The following is a 21,183-nucleotide window of genomic DNA, read 5'->3' as shown; positions in this document are numbered from 1 at the left end:
TCTGGATGATTTTCTATCTATTAATTGCCAGTATTTGCTTTATAGTATTCAATAATTAGAAACGAAGAATCATTCAAAATAAGGAATGATCGAAATTAAAGTAGACTCTTATCCCTCTACATGAACTTCTATTAAGCATAAAAGTAATAATGCTTTTTGAAATGGAATGTTTTCACCACTATGCTGATCGAATTTCTCACTTCTATCATACCCCATTTAAAAATTACAGATATTTAAATACAGTCATTGAACATGATCCCGCGCATGGTTGTTGAACAATTAAGACGTTACAAACATTCAGTATATTTTTGCTTTGAGACTTTATGTTCATTTTTCATTCCCTACACAATTAAAAGATGTTTTATAGTGCTTTTTCTTAACATATGTATCATTAAAAAATTGAGATCTTAGTCATGAACACAACTTTATGGTTGTAGAACTTAACCTTTTCTTAAATGCTGTCAGAATTGGCGTCAACATGAAAAAATACAACTATGAACACTTTAAATTATTTTTGACTATTTAATTTCTTAATTAATTCAGTTAATGATATCTGCTAAATAATATTTTGATGAAATTGTTTTGAAATGTATGTTATTTTCGTTGTTGTGAACTTGTCTCTAAAACAAGTGTGAAATAAATGGAATTTTCAATTATCAATGATGTCATGACTAGCCACAAAAAGTCAATAGTCCTTTCAAATAAACAAAATTATCTGTATTACAATGATTTGAATGATCCCAAAGTTATCAATTTATTTTCAAATTTTACCCGTGTTTGAAGCATTTCCATAACCAGATTGTGTTTTACATAAGGTTATATGTTCAAGCATAATACTATAAAATTGCACTGCATTGTGTATGTGTTACCATGGTGATTTAATCTTTTACCCCGCATTCAACTTTTATAATTTTATCCTCAAATTCTTATTGTTTGTTTTTTTTAATTCCTATTTACGATGATGTTTATTACCATGTTGGTTTTGATGGAAACGTCTACAGTACCTGCTTTTGGACCATCCCGATGTGATTAACAACAAGCTATCAATAAAACATTAGAAAATTTCGGCTTTTTTGCCATGTTTAATTAACAATTATAGGATAATTTTATTTAGAGAAATTACCCAAATTAGAATGAACGTTAACATTAAAGACAGGACAATAAATCGCTGGATTCATAAATATAATAGTTTACACAACTCTTTTGGAATACATTTTTTCTCTAATGTTATAAATTTTATACTTTCATTATATTCAGAGAACTGTTTATGTACCAACGGTCCTATGAAAGAGCAAAAATCTTCAAGCTTCGGTAAAATGGAGTTAAACATGCATGGAATTCTTTGATTTAAAGCTGGTTTGTTTGCATTATTGAATTTTGACTTTTTTACCATTGTGTTTTACTCTGATAAGTTCAAAGTTCTGATTTCAAATTCTATGAATTTCATAGACACAAGGCATTTTCATTTTTGAAATTATGAGAGAAGTTTTATTTGTTACTGCGTTCGTATTCATTGATTAATGATGAGTGCTTTTAATAAAAAGCTAGTTAGTTTTTTTTATGCACATCGAAAAACGTTATGTTCGTCATGTTTGTGCATTAGCTTTAATGCTCTATTTGCATTTAATCTCCATTTATCAAACTGACATGGAATACATCGCACAGACACCCTAGGATGGAATATTAATCAAATAAAATTCCTGTTGCTCTGGTGTTAGCTATTATATTGATATTGATCTGTTCTGAAAATATGATGCCATATTCAGGGGGTTTCATTTGGAAGAATAGCTCCCATTGGCCATTGTGGATATCACATCCTACGCAGGACTCCAAACAATACGCCATGTGGGACTATTATATTGATGTACATCAGATATATTTGCTTAAGCATTTTTGCACATTAATTAACCCTTTCAATCTGTTGATCAAGGCTTGCACTATTTGTTCACCAATCATCACTTTAGCAATAACTATTATTGATAGTAAAAGGTTACCATAAGTTGTTCTTATTTGCTTGTAAGAAACCTAAATATAAAGTGTTTCATCTAGTATTTCTGCCAAATAACTGTGTCACAGGGAAGTCAGGATGGTGTTAAGCATTTTGTAAACATTTTTTTTTTGGGGGGGGGGGGGGTCCATAGTTATAAGGGTGTTTCATTGAAGGCTTGTCAAATTTTCATTAAAAAAAGGTTACAGTTAATCAAGTTGAGGTCTTGTCGCAGCTAAGGCATCATTGCTTAACTTTGATAATTGTTAATTATAATGATATGTTATGACATATGAGCTGATCCTTGCAGTCTTCTTTCAACATGGGGTCCAACATGTTACACCGAGGTCTTTTTAAAAATAGCCGAACATGATCTGATTAAAGCTGCACTCTCACAGATATACCTTTTTTATTTTTTGTCTTAGAAAGAGCAAATTTTGCGTAAATATCTTCAAACCAACAATGACAGATTGCTGACAAAGATCAGATCGCAGATTTTCATATTTTGTTCGAAAATTAACGTTTTATGGCCTAAACCCTTACTAACGGTTTAAGAAAAAAGCATAAAACATCAATTTTTAAACATAAATATCAAAATCTGCAATCTAATTTTTAGCTCGACTATTCAAAGAATAAGGAGAGCTATCCTAGTCACCCGAGCGTCGGCGTCGGCATAACCACTTATGTTAAAAGTTTTTGTAAGAGTTTCTGTACCACCTCAAACATTTTCAAAGTCCATTGACATATGGCTTTGAAACTTTGCACACTTGTTCACCATCATGCCCCCAACCTGTACACAGGAGGAGTTAACTTTATCAAGCATTTTAACAAAATTTTGCCCCTTTTTCAACTTTTTCGAGCGCGCTGTCTCTGTGACAGCTCTTGTTAGTCAACAGTCTTATATAACTGGTTTCCATGCATTTTCGCAAAAATTGGCTCGTTCAAAGGCAAAAAATTAAAAAGTTGTCAAAACGTTCAATCTGTGAGAGTGCAGCTTTAAAAACAAGTGGGTGAATGTTGGCATTCACTCTTGAACCATCTTTTGTTCAAGGCTTTTGACACAAGTTTTCTAATGTCTGTTGTGTTTTACATGTTACATTTCTGTTCATTGTTTGGTGTGCTTCTTTCAGGCCTAGTAGATCTGAGAGATGAGGTAGGGGAGGTAAGAAAGGCACACACTCTTTGTGCAAGTCACATTGTAATCAATATTATCTTCCTTGTATATTCTCACTACACATTTAAAACAAGAACATAAAATGACAACAACAATGAAATGGAAATATGTCAGAATTATCAAAGGTATACTTTTTTATATTAATGGAACTATTAGTAGTTGAAAAGGATATTTTATAAAACATTAAACTATTTGAATCTTTGCAATTTTAGAATTGTGTGGGAATTATTTTAGTGAAACGTGAGGGGGGTCAATAGAAATGTTCTTGTTTAAAGTGTAAGCTTGTGCTTCCAGAAATATATATATATATATATAGTGTATATCGTTCCCTTCTTTGTATCTAATAATGTCACCTCCCAATTTGAAAGCTAGTTATTTAAGTCAGAATTTTGACTCAATATGCTGATTTTCAGGTTAAAGTATACAACTTTATCAACACTTACATTATAGAAAAAAATTACACATTTTGTGTGGTCCTGCATTTGCTCAAAAATACAAAATACGATAAGTGCAACACAGGTATTTAAGATGTCCGGCAGTTTTTGTTTGACTTTATATTTTGTGTGCATGCATCCTATATCCTCCATGTATAAATATTTCTCTACTAACCATGTTCTAAACAGCTAGTCAACATATTCATGTATACATCAATGTTGTTTATTTTAAAGAGTTTTATCTTATAAGCACAGCTTCTTTGATTATTTCTGTGAAATAAAATAATCAATCAATCATCTTATATTTGGTACCAAATGTTCTCTGTTTCAGGCTTATATATATCATATCTCAATTATTGCAAATTGTAATTCAGTCCTCAATGTTCCATTTAGATGCGACATTGGGAATCATGTAAAATATCATTCTGAGTTGAGATATATTTCTGCGATGTTATAAGTGGCCTGTTACGGCATATAGGGAAATTCTGTCAATTGTTTTAATTTTGCATGGAACTTTCTTGTGAACTTTTAGCTTAGGTAAATTTTGCAAGGTTTAATATTCTCTACATTCGCAAATATCAATAGATAAATAATGCAACCAATTAAATGAAACAATCTCTATAGGCTCCAAATTCTAGAGAAATGTTCAGTGTAACAGGATTGAGTATCTATATTTCATTGAGCAAAATTACTTGCTTGTAATTGATTTGATAAACCAAAATTTATTCATGATTGTCTTTAAAACAGTTTTCGTTAAAACTCTCAACACTCTTTATAAGGAGAAAATTTCACATTTTATACCAAAAATTTAAATAATGAGCTAAGCTTGGTCCTGGTGTAAGGGACTTAGATGGTTCTAGATTTTATGGCTAGTTGCTCAGTAAATTTCTTAATGTTTTTTTTTGTTATCTAATATCTTGTGTGTTTCAGACCACCAATGAGTAGCCAGGATGACCGACAGACAGGCTCTCGAAGACCATACATGTACACACGACAGTCGGACCTATCCATAAATAGCACAAGCAATTTTAACGATGTGTCCACAAATATTCGACTTCAACTTCGGGAGCGTGAAAAAGAACGCAAACAGTACTGAGCATTTCGTGTATATTTCCATAAGACAAATGCCCTAATGGGCACCAAAAGGGTTAAAATTCCTGGCTCCAATTTCAAGTGTTACAACCTTATTCTGTATCTTATTTCATTTAGCCAAATGACTTTAACTTGATAGAACAAAATAAGGAATCGTTGTTTTCATTAAGATAATTTCCTTGAACAATCTCAAAACTCAGTTCTCATATACATCACCAATTTGTTTACACTACAACTGCTGATGTCATTAATGTTAATGTTCAAAGAAGGTTAAACACTAAATTCCCTCACTTGCACATTGTTCTCACAACATATTTCACAAAATGAAGCACAAACTATTGTAAAGTGTGTCTTGATAGAGGCTGCAGTTGATCCTGCAGTTAAAAGACATATGTGAAATAAAGAAGAGTTTTTGATAGAAAATTAGATAAAAAAACTTTTAAGAAACAAAATAGAAATTATATGCATGAGAATTATTATAATGCAAGTACATTAATATACAAAAATGTATAAATATATGTGAGTATTTTCCTGCATTATCCCATTAGTTACACTGTCATGTTTCCCACATATATGATCTATTTCCTTCTGTTAGATTATTGTGATACTTTAGTTGCAATTTTGTATGTTTAAACATGTTACATTGGGCTGTTTATAATGAAAAACCAGATCTCTAGTGATCAAAATTGGCACATACTTGAAAATCAAGCCTTGGTTTGTAAACAAAAATAATCTGGGTTTGTAATATTTGTTGGTATATATTTGGGCTTGTGGTTAATATATTATGAAATGTATATTGTTCAGGCTTTTTTGAGAAAATCTTTTCTTCTGTGACCGAATCACTCACTTCTTCGACTATGAAAACAGTCACCGATTTCTGAACAATTTAAAAATGAACCGTGACATACAGATATGATCATATGAGGCTTGTCCAGGCTCAGAAATCTGTTGCTGTCAAGTTTTTAAAGGGCCATTAATCGGCAAACTATGAAACATATTTCACATAGAAAAACTTCAACCACTTTAAAATTATCCTTGATCTTTTCAAACATTTCACACCAATGGCATTCTATTTTTTTAGTCATTAGATTTGATGCTGTCATATTCAATGCTTGCAACATATTTATGATAAGATCCTTCTTTGCCGGTCGCTGTTGTACTTATGTGTGAAATTGTGAATACCACGATGAGAAGAATTCCTTTTTAGCATGTGGTTAAAAGACGACCATTTTAGATTTTTTGTTTCTTACATTATGTTGTTGGTGTTTTTCTTCTATATTTTATTTTTTAAACGTTTGTATGACAAAGTGGACTTTTACTGTGTAAAGACTTTACCTTGACAAATGAATTTTGCCATAGTTCATTTTGTGAAAGTGATATTTTTCAAATTGTACATAACTTATGACAAAAAATTTGTGATATACATGTGAATGTGATATTTTGTCGACTGTTTTGTATTTTGTATAAAATATGAATGTTGAATGAATAAAAACGACAGGAAATCTATTTTGGGTTATTCTTTAATTATCAAAGGATCTGTTTCGGACCAGATGTTATCTGAGAAGATTGAAATAGATGAAATAGAATTCCATGAATTGAATATGTTTATGTCAAGTGTTTCCGGTCATGTGACTTATGCTGGAGACCCTTACCATTCTCCCCAGCAGCAATGTGCCAATTTAAAATATTTTTAATCCCAAGCCACGGAGTTTGGAGGGGATTATAGGAATGCACTTTGTCCATCTGTCAGTCTGTCTGTCTGTCTGTCCGTCCGTCCATCTGTCTGTCCATCTGGCTGTAACATTTTGTGTCCCGGCTATAACTTACTTATGCATGGATGGATTACCATATTACTTGGTACAAATGTTGTCCTCATTGAGATGATGTGCAGTTACCTTAATCCGGGTCAATACCTCAAAGGTCAAGGTCACACAAGACATTTAAAGGTCAGAATACACAAGCTCATGTTCGCGCTATAACTTATTTATATGCATTGATGGATTACCATATTACCGTACATAGTATAAATGTTGTCCTCATTGAGACGATGTGCAGTGACCTTAACATTTAGCAATGTAGGCATGTGGATTCTTACTGGATTTATTGACCTTATACATTTCATGTACTTTTAGCAACAATAACTGAATTGATATAAGAACTCGAACCAATTGCAATTTGTGTCATTAATCCATCATTAAGTTTTGGGTCCATATTATGCTAAATAGCGGATAAGATATAAATGTTGATTGAAAGTTTTAAACAAGTTGCACAGATTGATACTTAGAGCACAAGCATTATCATTATGTGCAACAAGCTTAATATTTACAAAAACAATGGACACAAATGTGATAATATATTTATAACATGTGTTTTCTCTTCAAAAGCAGTAAAACAATGTTATGACGTCACCACAATATATATGTATCACTTTATCGAAAATACTTAAGGCTTGCTATTTCATCATTGTTATAAATCAAGGACTCATTTTCCTTCCTTTTTTAGCCAAAATAACCTTGACATTGATCTTACCTACACTACACACAATATGAATAACTTGAACAAATATCCTTTTATAATATGTTCACATATCCAAGAATATTTAGGTTACCGATCGAACAACTTGTACTTCCTATATTCCCACTCTTGACCAGTGGTTGTGTACAATTTTGGTCAGATTCAACGTACCAGTCAGGTTGTGAGAAAAACAAAATATACTAAAAAAACAATGGCGGGGAATAAAGCCGTCCTTTGGACTGCCTTGTAATGTATAATTCCTGCAATTTAAATGATAATATTTCTAAATCAGACGAAAGTGTACATGTAGCTGGAAGCCATAGATGCTCCCTAAATGCCCATGTTCTAAGAAAAGGCAGAAATTGTAATACAATGTCCTGGTAGAATGTAAATGGTTGTAGTATTATAAAACAAGTTGAGAAAACAACATAATTATGAATTAAATTTAAAAGTAAATTTCAAGCAATTAAATAAGCATCAACTGAAATTCACAAATATCAGTAGAAGATCAATATTGCATGATAGGGTGAAGATGGATCTTCAAACATTTTATAATGTTATTGCCATCTATCTATATACCAAGTTCATTTGGATCCCTTGAGAACATTTGAAGATTAGCCCGGGGTTAAGGGGAGATAACTTAAAAATATGCAGGGAATGATTATTTTTATTGTGCACTGCACATCCTATATCTATGTTTCAAGTTTCATTTCAATCCGTGAGAACTTTCCAAGATATTGCCTGGGCAAGCATTGATATTAAAAAAATATCCAGTTAAAAGATAACTAAAAAAATATGCAAGGCAGAATTACGGTTCTTGTACACTGCACTTCTTCTTTTTGCCATCTATCTATATTTCAAATTTCATGTAAATCCCTCTCATGCTTTCCAAGATATGCCCCAGACAAGCACTAATTAGGATAAAATGGTAAAGGGGTGATAACTTAATAAATATGCATGATAGGATTGTGGCGCTTGTGCACTGCACTTCTTCCCCCTGCCATCTTTTTAAATACCAGGTTTATTTCAATCCCATCATTAGTTTTGAAGTTATTTTCAAGTTATTCTGCAGCAAAAGGGTGTAGTGTAGTTACAAAGGGCAATAACTGTTATTAGCTGAAATAAAGTTATGGTTCTTGAACACTTCACTTCCTCCCGTTGTGCTATACCATTTAATGAAGTTTAATTGAATTCCCTCCAGTAATGTTTAAGTCATGCTCTAGACCAGAAAAAGTAACGAAGGGCAATAACTCTGTAATAAGCTGAAACAGAGTTATGGTGCTTGTACACTGCACTTCCTCCCATATCTTTACCATAGTATAAATTTTAATTGAATTCCAACAAGCAGTTTTCAAGATATGCTCTAGAAAAGGGCAACAAACCGACAACCAACCAACCTCAGGGTGACTCCAAATTACCCCCTTCATATTTTGTTTATTGGAGGTATGAGGAATTAAGTTACATAATTATTCCAGTGTATTACCACAATTATGTATTTTTTTCTTCTGCATTACTTTGATATCATTAAGGCTTGCTTTATAACTTCCTTTATTCGTTTCATTGTTTTTTGGTTTTAATTGGCAACTTGAGTAAGATCCAATATACATGTTACAGAGCAGACAAAACATGAGTAGCACATGTCTAAAGAACTGGGCCAGTACTCAATATAATATTATATATACTAATCGGTACACAATATAATATTCTTGGTGGTGTGTATGCTTATTTAAACTTGCACTTGGGCCTTGCCCATTCGGCGAGTGCTCCGATAGGATTGTTAGTCATTTAAGGATTTGGAGCATAGTGCACAGACAGAATGTAACCCTGGTTAGTGCTTCCCTGGTTCTTTAACATGAACCCATGTATAGCACCATTTAACTTCCCTCCAGGAAGACAATTAATTTGTATCGGTGGTGCAGCGAGGAATTGAACCTGCGACCCCTGGATTGACAGTCAAGTGTGTTACCACTAGACCACGGATCTTCCTCAATAAATCTCTTATCTGTAGACAAGGCTAAAGTGAATTTATTCAGTCTTTTGGCCAATTATTTTTATAGTTTATATACACAGATTCTACTCTTGAATTTGAGTTCAATTTAAGTTAGTTATTGTCTATGGACCCTGGGAATGCTTTCTACCTGGTGAACAATACAGACAAGGTGTATGGGTTGTACTGCTGAAGTTTCGGAGGAGACACGGAATGAGTAGCAAACATCATTATAAACTTGCCTCCCTCTGTGATCATGTACTGCCAATTAATACTCAAGTTTCCATTGCATTGGAATGAGAATGTGAATTTAAGGTGGTCTCCTTAGTTAAAATGCATGACTAGTACAACTGAGAGTGTATGGAACTCAATGATATATGGACAAAAACAATGAATGAACAAGGGAGCTGATACTCTTGTTAAAGATGTAACAACAAAACTGATCTGTTATTCATTGTCAGTTTTATTCAAAATAAAGGATGAAAATTATTCATAAAGTACAAACACAGAAATGCCTCTTAAGACATTTTTGGTACAAAACAATTATATTACATACTTGCTTTTTTAACATCATGGGTACTAGGTACAACATACATTTATGTTTAACTAGTATAGAGATAAAAATAGTAAAAAATGAGTCCGTCAATATCTGAATAATAAAAGTGTGAGACTAAATTGTACAGTAACTCAGATTCTTAATGCATTACCTCAAAATATCATACTACAATAATAAAGTGTTAGATCCGACTTTTAATAAAAACCACACCTGAAAAACTTGAGTCAACTGCAAAATTATTCTTGTTATCTCCCAACTGAAACAACTAAGTTAAAATGAATGAAACCCACAACAACAACTTAAAATATCGATCCACTAACAGAAAACTAAATTTATGGGAGCCATTAATTAAAAACAATAAAACTATTGTTTGAGTTAAGACATAATTAGACAACACAAAACAAACATTTAGAATTGTACATCAATTTACAACAACAAAATAATGAGGATAAATCAAATTTAATATGACTGGAATGACCAATTTATGGCAATGTATGGCAGGTGAAATGTAAGACAATAAGCCAAAATAATAATTAATTTACAAGTATTTACAAATATAGTGTATGCCTGGAATTCTCCATCCTTTGCAATGTACAAATGATTTGTTTACGTTACTTTATAACTGTACATTTTCTTAACATATATGAAAATGTATCCCCCTTATCTCAATTACAGAAGGACATGCAAGTTACCTTCAACTATTGCGAGTTGAGTACCATTTTTATTTTTATTTTAAGCCCTGTGTTTTATTTTTGATTGATCTAAACTGCAGCAATTGTGACTTAAGTTTTGATTTCGTGATGGCAAAAGTGCAAGTCATTCAACACAGAGAACAACGATTCTAATGATGACAATACCAATATTATAACAATCCCTTCACTTTTTCTTCATCCCCCCCATCCTCCCCAACCCTGAAAAACTAATTAATTAATATCATTATTGTAAAAATGTAAGATCATACCGATGAAACACCATTACAACTGACAACATTTTTTTCAAAACACATTGAAATTACATGACCAGCATGTCAAATATTCAAAAATTGGTAAAATACAACAATTAGATATGCAATATGCCCTGCAAATACAGTTTGAACACATTCACAAATATAAAAATATTTACATTATCTTTACAAGCTTAAGAGGTAATTTCAATTCTTTAATCTTGTATACTGTCAAAGTTACATGTACACCCGCTTTTAAAAATTCTTTGGTAAAAAATAAAACTTTCATTCATGTACGTATGTGTCAAAATGATTATTTCAGACTCATTGTAAGTGTTCAAGTTACTAATGGACCTGTTGAATAACATACAAAAATATTCAAAATCTATACATTAGTACATCAGAAATAAATGAAAAAGTAGTAAGGTGTAAACTGTTAGTAAAGCAGTAAGTACAATAAGAAATTCTATCAAAATTGTAAGAAAGAACTGATCACAGATTTTTTTTCTATTTATAAATAGAAAAAACTAATTTGGCACCAAAATACTCTATTTACAACCCTATCATGTACTTCAATCTTTCCTCTCTGAAGATCCCAACAAAATGTTATCTGTAAGTGAGAATGGAATGAAATCATCTAGTTTATACCAGCACAAAAAATATACAGTGTAATAGTGCTCCAATTGTAAGAATAAATGAATGTCATGACTGTGAAAATAATGCTACCAAACCAGTCAAAAGTTACATATGTAGGGAAATATACAAAGTCTGTCCTTAAAGTAGGTTTACAAGATTAGTATTTTTAAATATTAATTTATTAATGCAATCTTTATTTACATTTTTGAAGGGTCGCCTATTTCGGATCATTAAGAAACATATTTTATAGATACGACTGTATTATATTCTAGAAACGTTGCTAAGCAAACTGAGAGTATGGAACACGGAGCACTTTGAAAATGCTTCATGTTCTAAAATACATTAAACAAAGTTTGCACAATACAAATTTCATATGAAATAATACTCAATATGATATTTAAAACTTTGAATACCTCTTTTAATCATTAAACAAAATTGAATGTGATCATAAACATTATAAGAATTTTTATGGGATTAAGAAACTCATGGGTAAAAATAGCATACCAAATCCTTGTCAGGAAATGTTTATTCCAATAACACCAGATTATTTTTACATTTGATAGGAATGTGCATACAAGTACAGTCTCTCCAAATTAGGTATAAATCATATCCAATTCTGGCTGAAACTACAGGAAACTGTTTTTAAAAGCACCTTAAATTACCTATGGCATGAGGTCAAAATTACCATTTACTGATCTTTTACAGTTTTTTTATATAAACAATTAAGAAAGTAACAAAAATATCAACAAAGTATTGCACATATATGGGCAGATGACTTTGAAATTAATATATATATTTTTTACTTCACGGCACCCTAACACTTCATCAACCTCTAAAGGTTGGTTGTTAAAACTGCACATAGAAAGGCTTCCGATAGATTCTTTTTATGTTATTTCATTATAATGAATGACATGTTGTTTATGTTGTATATGTTATATTGAATACATCAAAAATTGGTGGAATGAATTCTTCTCCTGACCACAAACTTAAAAGAACAGTCCTCATTCATGTAAAACATATAAAAATAATTTAAAATCTATTGAACACTTGGCTATAGATTGACAGCTGGTCAAATTATGCATATAAAATATTCTGCATTTCGTTCCCTTGAACAATAAGCAGTTAATCATAGGAGCAGTAGCATTAAGAACGAGTTAAAAATACAATATAACATTCTTCAGCAAAAAAACAAAATTGTATCTACGTTATATTGATAATTGTTTGTGTCAGTAGGATATCAATTGTGTATGTGACCACCAGAAGTTATAGTTTCACAAAAGCATGTGGCTTTTTATTTTCAGGAGATGAAATATACTGGAACAAACAATTTTGATTTAATTCAAAATTTCTAGTTTACATTTAACTGCAAAAGCGTGTGTGTGCGTGCTGGTGTTTGATTTGTACAGCGAAATAGGTGAATATTTTAAAATAGAGAGATATCAAATATATATTTAACTGAAACATCTTTATACACCACTGGAAAGCATATAATGAAAAACAAACTCTTTAAAAAAAAGTATGAACATCCTTTAATAATTTATACAGCCTTGAAATACATGAATGGTCACTGCTTTCATAGCCAATTTTATTTTTGTATTTAATTGATATGTGTTTAAAAGAAAGACTGCTTTGGCGGGAGTTACAAACATATCCCACAAAGCTGCAACTTGTATCTATATCAGCAACATATTTTCAACCAGTGTTCTAATCCAAACTTGTATCGAGGCAACTACTCAAATATTGCCAGGACAGTGTTCTTATCTAAACTCGTATCCAAGCAACAACCCATAAAATTCACAGGCAGTGATCCGATCTAAACTGCTGTGTATGTGCTGAGTGAAGAACTGGTTCTGAATAGTGGGTGTACTTGCAGCTCCTTGGCTTAAGGCTGCTGTTTATTTGTAGGTTCCATATATTGCAGTTCCTGTAAGGTAGCGATAGGGCGTTGGGGATTGAAAGGGTTGACTGAGAAAGTCCCAGGGCTGGACTGAGCAAGTCCCATGGCCGAGTTCAAACCCTACTCTGCATGTACTGAGTGAACAGAGGGTGTATGAGAAGCTCTTTGGCCGAGGGCCGCTGTTCCTTGGTAGGCTCGAGACATCGCAGTAAAAGGTCCCTAAGTGGGGGTGAAAGGCCATCAGGGATCGGAGGGGTGGACTGGGCATTTGCTATCTGAAATACAACAAAAAGCAATGATAGTATACATGCTGAAAGGAGATGAAATTAATGAAACAAGAGACAAATCGTCCAAGTTTACTTATATGTCAATATAGGAGAAAAAGTAATAAAATACACTCAATATGCACCTTTTTGGACTAAAAATTGTTTGCGGGGAACACTCCCAAACCCCCTTCCAACACTTTAAGCTAAATAGATTTTGGTTCTGAGGGAGGGGCCAATAGGTTACTCTCCTAAGTAAGGCCCCCTCTAACTTCAAATTGTGGACCTGCCTCTGCTGTATAACATTGTTATACTTCATATTAATATATCCAAACAAACTTACAAAAAGTAATCATTCAAATTCAGTTGAATATTTATTCTTGAATAATAGAACAAACCTTAAAGATGAGAGCCAGGTGGTTGGAGATATCATTAGCATTCCATGGTGGCTTGGTAGTGGCCATCTCTATAAGACAACAGCCTACACTCCAGACATCACACGCACGGCCATAGTTCTCTCCCCTCAATACCTTTACAAAGTCAACCGACAACAATAGCAAAAGGTATCAACATTGATCATAGATTCAAACAGGAAACTCATATTTTTAAGCTTACCTTCATGATAGTTCTAGGTCTATATTCAATATTCAAATAACAGATAACATTAATTAAGATCTAAATAATGAAGAATGGGTGGAGTGAGTGTAGGGAAAGAGTCCTTTATCATCAAGATTTTATTTCAGGTCATCTGACTTAAAATAAAACCTCATTGGCTGATACTTTGTCAATGCAAAATCTGATGCAGGGGTTGTGTATTGGAAGAGTGGCAGTGGGCGGACCTTTTAAACATCTGCTTACTTAATGATTGCTTATCATCAATATGCAGAAAATGTAGGTTGTATTCTAAAACATCATATACCTCTGCAAGAGGGGAAGACAATGCATTTTAGACTTATATTAGCCAAATCCATCCTCGGAAGGAAGCACAACATTTTAAGTCTATCTTTTTAGGTTTAGGGAGAGAGGGAATGCATTCCCAAAGTTACGCACCCTCCTGAATCAACCCCTGTGGAAAGGTTTATATTGTTTTAACCTATTTCACAATCCTTGTAAAATATTTAAGTTTACAACAAACCTCTGGTGCCATGAAAGCGATGGTTCCCAACAATTGTCCCTGGAACTCCCCAGCCCCTGTGGCCTTTGAGGCAAGCCGGGCCGCAGACCCAAAGTCCCCAAGTCGCACTCGCTGGCCTGTACTGTCCACCAACAGATTTGCACCTGTAGAGATAAGATCCAGAATTGCAGCTAAATATAGAGTGAATATCATAAATTAAAATGGATATTTGTACTTCCATTATCAAAGAATTTTTGCCTTAACCAACAATTAATGGCATTCACTTTAAAATGCTCATCAGAAATTACAACTTGAAGTAACAGTAAGTGATAGAGCATTGATAAGTTTAGTTATTTTCTTAATTCCAGTGAACTCATACAAATTGAGGTACTGGCACCATTAAAAAAACAACAAGCAATTTTAAGATGATCAAGCTAATAATTTGACAATAATCTTACCTAGAGAGTGAATATAGTGGCATAGTTTTAGGAAAGTACATGTTTTTTTCATAAATACACAGACAATCTTTTAGAAACAACATAACAAATTGCCAATACAATTATTTATACAGTAAATGACATTATACTCCAAGCATAAATACATAATGAATTCTGAATTCTTAAATACTGGGTTGTTTTAGCATCAGCAAAACAGGCAGTGTAATGTTGGTAATTAAACCGGAGTTGAGGTCATTTTATATTTTTTTAATCAACTTTAAATAAAACTTTTGCCAGCCTTTACCCTTGAGGTCTCTGTGTAAGATGTGGTTGTCATGGAGATACGCTATCCCTCGAAGCACCTGCAACATGTAGCTTGTCATAACATCCTCGGAGAACTTTCCGTACGTGCTCAGTACATACGCCACAGACCCTCCTGTAGGGGCAGAGAATATTTAAGTCACAATTACATACAGTTAACATGCAATCTCCTAAGCAGTGGTCTTCCTTTTCAGGCAGAGGAGATTTCAGCCACCCGATACAAAAAAAAGATTGATTTCAGCTATATAATCAAAAAAAATTTTTACCTGTATTTATGCAATATTGATTGAAGTTTCATTAAGGAATGTTTTATTCACCAGTCATCGAAAATAGACTTTTGGATGAACATAACCAAATTCTTATACTATTGCTTGCCATCAAAATTTTTAACAAGCTCTGCTATATAAAATTTAGAATTTGAGCAAGCCAGTGCAGGGCTTGCGGGCTTGTGTTAATTTAGACCACTGATTCAAATTTGAAAAGAAGTTTCATTAACTAACGTTGAATTTAAAGTTAAGAAAAGTAAAAAATAATTTTAAGAATATGACTTTTTTTTAATGAAAGCACATGATTTTGACCATTAGTTTAAACATTATAGTTTAAACATTATATATTTTACAACAATTGGGAAGAAAGCTATGATAGCTTATACTAAGTCACTCTCGTTGGCACGATGTTGCGCGAGATTGTGGTCTTGTGTTGTGGGGGAAACCGGACTAGCGCAGTGGTCAGCGCACTCGCTTCTCACCAAGGCGACCCGGGTTCGATTCCCGGCCTGGGCGCATGTGAGTTTGGTTAGTGGTCACCAAGCAGGACAAGTGGGTTTTCTCCGGGTATTTTGACCATTGTGGAGTGATATGTATGACATCAGTGATTACTGTACAGCAGGGAGGTAAACACTGTGTGGTGTTTAATACTACAATACATTGTCTTAATTTTGCATATTCCTTTGGTTTTCGCATGGTTTAAAGAAAGCCATAAATAAAATTCTTATTTAATCATCTAAAAACATCGTTTTTTCTTTATTTTTTTATTTTTTAATGCTTTAATTTGCTACCTGATCAAAATACGGTAAATTGTGAACAATACATATAAACAACAGTCTTAAGTACACAAAACTAGCCTTTCATGAGTTATCGTCCGGAAACCATGAAAACCGACAGACCGACTGACCGACAGACAGACCGACCAACCGACCGATCGACCGACAAGCTCACTCCTATATACCCCCTCAAACTTTGTTTGTGGGGGTATAACTAAAATAAAGCACTTTCAGCAAAACTTAACCTACCTGACTACCACTGTAATAACATGTTTAAGTGACATCCATGCCGCATGGAGACAAGGATGCAGACCATGAAGTGTGGTACAGTTTAAATGATTATACAAGCCCTACCTGGCATCCACTCCACAAACATGTTAAAGTGACATCCCTGCCGTGTGGCCCCAAGGATGCGGACAATGTGAGGGTGGCTTAGTTTGGCCATCATATGGATCTCTTCCGTAATCCCCTCTACAACCTTCTCCTGTTCTGACCGAGAGTTCCGGCAAAACGATATCTGCAACATTTACAGAATATTGTTGGAAATAATATTGATCTGCAGTGACTTAAAGGTCTTACAAGGTCAAAGTTTTTTCGGCAAAATTGGCAATAACCTTATCTATGGTTACCTTTATTTCTTAGAACCTTAAATACAAGCTTATCAAGAGTCACCTTTACTTCTTACCAAATGGCGCCTTTATTTCTTACCAAAAGTCACCTTTATTTCTTACCAAAAGTCACCTTTATTTCATACCAAATGGCACATTTATTTCTTACCAAATGGCACATTTATTTCTTACCAAATGGCACATTTGTTTCTTACCAATCGTAACCTTCAAAACGAGCTTACCAAAAGTCACCTTTACCAAAAGTCACCTTTATTTCTTACCAAATGGCACCTTTATTTCTTACCAAATGGCACATTTGTTTCTTACCAAATGGCACATTTGTTTCTTACCAATCGTAACCTTCAATACGAGCTTACCAAAAGTCACCTTTACCAAAAGTCACCTTTATTTCTTACCAAATGGCACCTTTATTTCTTACCAAATGGCACATTTATTTCTTACCAAATGGCACATTTATTTCTTACCAAATGGCACATTTGTTTCTTACCAAATGGCACATTTGTTTCTTACCAAATGGCACATTTGTTTCTTACCAATCGTAACCTTCAATACGAGCTTAATAAAAGTCACCTTTACCAAAAGTCACCTTTATTTCTTACCAAATGGCACCTTTATTTCTTACCAAATGGCACATTTATTTCTTACCAAATGGCACATTTGTTTCTTACCAAATATCACAATTGTTTCTTACCAAATGGCACATTTATTTCTTACCAATTGTTGCCTTTAATATAAGTTTACCAACTGTCACCTTTATTTCGAACATTGATGTTGCATAATTCTGTTTCCTTTCACATGGTAATTTAATCATTCCTCAGTATTTACCTGTTTAAGAGCCATTATAGTTCCTGTCTTTACATCACGTGCCTGGTAACATGTACTAAATGCCCCAGTCCCCAGCAACGGCCCCTTCACCCAGTGCACGCTCTCATAGTAGAGACTTGGAGCATTACCAACCTCGCTGTCAACCTCCTCGCATGCCTTGGAACAAATGGAAATAATTAACACATTTATAAAAGTTATAGACAATTAAATTCCCTGATCTGATTTCCCTTATCAAAAAAAAGACAATGAAATTCACTGATCAAATTTCAATTTTAAATATGCGCCAAATAATACCAAAATAAATATTTTTGAATTCCCAATATGCATAATCAAGTAACACACTTTACAAGAACAAAAATAAAAACGCCTGTAACAAAGCTTGAATTCAAAATACATGATCTACGAAAGAATATCAAAGTAGGGAACTAACATCTGAATGTATGCTTATTGTTATGACTTTCTAACAAAAATGCTTTTAATTTTGGAAATCTATCAGCATACAAGACATCGGGGCATCTAAACAATTATTAAAGTCCGTGTGTCTCATGCCCGTCTGTCTCAGGCAACATGTATCCCTTTTTTGATTTGAACTATAATATATGTTCGTTATGGTCAAGGCTATTAAATATACAGCATGATGACGCCTCTGGCTCCAAAGGCTATCACAAAACCTCACTTTTTTGTCTTGGAACTAATGAAAGAGATGATAAGCCCTTTCTGCAATCAATGGACAATATAATCCTGCTTGCACTTACATCTGGCTGTATGCGTATGGTGATGACCTGTTCTTGGTCGTGGGGGGTGAGGCCAGGCACAATGGGGGTCGGAGGGTCATGGGCAGACACCTCCATTGCCTTGGCCAAAGCCAGGGCCTCCTCCTTCTCAACTTCCTCTTTACACAGGCACTCATCATCATCTAGAGAAAGGGTTGAAATAATTGTCATATTTTTCATGTACTGTCAATGTCCTAGTGAATTATGCCAATTAACACTGTCACTAAGTTTCATCATGATTGGATAATAAATTGAAAGAAAAGAGGGTTTTTTCTGCATCAGGATCAAACTTAGTCGAGATAATATGCCAATAAACGCTGTCACCCATATCATCATGATAAGGAATTGAGAGTTATTTTCTGCACAAGGTTTAGCTGATGCCACTGCTGCTACACAAAGCAATACACATGTCACCTTTTCAGACGACACAAAACATTTATAATGTTTAAAATGTTAATTATCAAGTATCATGTATAGTATATTTTTGTTTAAAAGATAGTTACCTGTTCACATCTTTTAAAAGGATATACATGCAAGCATGACACTTGCATAAACTACTGACCTTTATCAAGAGTCTGACTGGGAGAATGTTTTGGGGTAGCCATGGCAACTTCAGTCTTGAAGGTGACCGGGCGTTCAGTGCCCGAGCAGGGGGTAGAGGCCATATAGTCTACCAAATCATCCATTGAATCAGACTTTCTGTTTGTTTTCTTGTAACTGACCTTCTCTGAACAAACTGAGGTCTGCCGAGAAGTGTCTGTTAACTTTGCATGAGGGCCATTTTTGTCATTTTTAATTTCTCGGTTTGTATTCTTTGCTGGAATGGATTTCTCTGATGAGCATGCAATGATGGACTTATTTGATTGTGATATGGAGTTCTGGCATGGGGTTTCGGACGCATTTTCCTTTGCTGAAAGACGCTGTATTTCATATACATGAGCACTAGGTGACATTGAGCGTTTATACTTATGGTGGTCTTTTTTACCATTACCATCCAGATGAAGATCCAGAGACAATGGTTTTTGCATTTTGGACAATTTTATTCTTGGAGTTTGAAACACTTCCATGGGTTCTGCAGCACCAAGATTTAATAAGTCATCACAAGAACCGCGGGTAGTCCTGATAAGTGTGTCAATATCTTGCTCTTCTGTGTCAATATCTGTCTCTATGTCATGTGGGAGCAGTCGGAAGGTTGGACTGTGAAGGTCAGCTAATGCCTGTACTGTTGGGGAGGGGGAGAGAAATGCTGATAAGTCTCCGTCCTCGCCATCCTCCTCATTTACATCGTATACTGAGTCGACTGACATATTTCTCCCAAAGGAGTTGAGCCTAAGTCGTTGTTCTTCTTGTTTTATTACTTCATCAAGGTCGGTCTCCAAAACTGGACCAATCCTGTTGGGGGTTCGGGACCTTGACCTTGATTTTCCTTGAGCTTTCCTCAAGGGAGATTTAGATTTTCTTGTACCTCTTGGCTTCTTTTTCTTTGTTGTGTTGATAGAATCCAGATCATCCAGACTTTTGGACATTCCATAATCGGCCTGAAGTGTTACTGTCTCATCATTATTACCACCTACCCCAGACAGTAAATCATCCATTGTCTGTCTGTGTGAGTGTCTGTCTCGTATGGGGGTATTTGGAGGTACAAGAGAGTGATGCCCATTTGTCTTAGCGATGCTACATTCTGACCGAGCCTCTGACATTGTAGTGACGGGGGAGGTACACTTAGGTGAAGACAGTGGGCTCCTGTTGGGAGTATCTCCAGGCGAGGGGTCTTTGTAGCCATGCAAATGTCTCCCAAGCTGCTCAGAAAGCTGAAAATCAGCTACTATCTTATCCAACTGGCGCTTTAAAGATTTTTTATGTGTGAAGTCCAACTCATTGAGCAAATTGTTAAACTCTTTTATCAAGTTTTCTAAATGAGCTGCATACCTTGCAGCTAGCAAAAATACCCTTTTGGCAACCCTACTTATCCGAGCATGTTGATTAGTCACAGCTTGAATCGCAAACTCGGCCACTATCAACAACCTGTCATAGTTCTGTGGTTTTTCTTCTTCTTCCCCATTAAAAGCTGCTCCAATAAGCTCTAATGAACTCTCAGAGCTAGCCCCATCGGGTCGTTGTCGGGGCAGAAACTCAGTGGGAAAGTCAATAACAAGTCGCTCAACCACATACAGTCTTCCTAGCAACCACTGCCAGGACACTTCGGCTGGTTCAAACTTCTTTGTCAGACATGCCACTAGGTACGCCATCCCTCCGAGACCAAGCTGCCCTAGAGTACAAAAACAATCAGAACAATATTTTTTGGTGATATTAAAGGGAAGCAAACTTTGTATTAAGGCCAAACAAAACTAATGTTGTGGTTCAGGTTACCCTATTTTTTAACAAAAAAATGTATACATTTTTCTTCTTAATATTATTATTATTATTATTATTATTATTGGAAAATTAACCTATGCCGCACTATAAATTTTTCAAGATGATACAGTTTCATTGTATTGTGTTACTTTCTTGGTAACTCTAATATTAGAATGTGTATGTATGTAAAAAAATACAACAATG

General features: G+C 34.2%; 2 protein-coding genes across 4 annotated transcripts in view; one reads left to right on the top strand and one right to left on the bottom strand.

Moving 5' to 3' along the window:
* Positions 1-6,193, top strand: part of LOC128212977 (cytosolic carboxypeptidase 6-like) — a 28,241-nt gene extending 22,048 nt beyond the window's left edge. Inside the window, exons 12-13 of one of the 3 annotated variants that reach the window (XM_052918410.1) lie at positions 3,118-3,149; positions 4,526-4,662. In XM_052918410.1, coding sequence (XP_052774370.1) covers positions 3,118-3,139 — 22 coding nt within the window. In that variant the 3' untranslated portion in view covers positions 3,140-3,149; positions 4,526-4,662. Of the gene's footprint in view, positions 1-3,117; positions 3,150-4,525 lie in introns of all 3 variants that reach the window. The other 2 variants (XM_052918411.1, XM_052918409.1) reach the window with 2 other exon arrangements.
* Positions 6,194-9,633: 3,440 nt separating this feature from the next.
* The window catches only part of LOC128213916 (mitogen-activated protein kinase kinase kinase 1-like), a 39,898-nt gene continuing 28,348 nt past the window's right edge, over positions 9,634-21,183 (bottom strand). The window contains exons 15-22 of the mRNA XM_052920028.1: positions 19,187-20,893; positions 18,607-18,767; positions 17,852-18,007; positions 16,752-16,914; positions 15,339-15,470; positions 14,619-14,761; positions 13,882-14,013; positions 9,634-13,495 (exon numbers count right to left, since the gene is read on the bottom strand). Coding sequence (XP_052775988.1) covers positions 13,334-13,495; positions 13,882-14,013; positions 14,619-14,761; positions 15,339-15,470; positions 16,752-16,914; positions 17,852-18,007; positions 18,607-18,767; positions 19,187-20,893 — 2,756 coding nt within the window. The 3' untranslated portion in view covers positions 9,634-13,333. The remainder of the gene's footprint in view (positions 13,496-13,881; positions 14,014-14,618; positions 14,762-15,338; positions 15,471-16,751; positions 16,915-17,851; positions 18,008-18,606; positions 18,768-19,186; positions 20,894-21,183) is intronic.

This window comes from Mya arenaria, chromosome 13 (assembly GCF_026914265.1).
Source record: "Mya arenaria isolate MELC-2E11 chromosome 13, ASM2691426v1".
In the NCBI taxonomy this organism is placed as follows: Eukaryota; Metazoa; Mollusca; class Bivalvia; order Myida; family Myidae; genus Mya; species Mya arenaria.
Note: the sequence above shows the minus strand (reverse complement) of the source record. Positions and strands in the feature narration are given on the sequence as shown.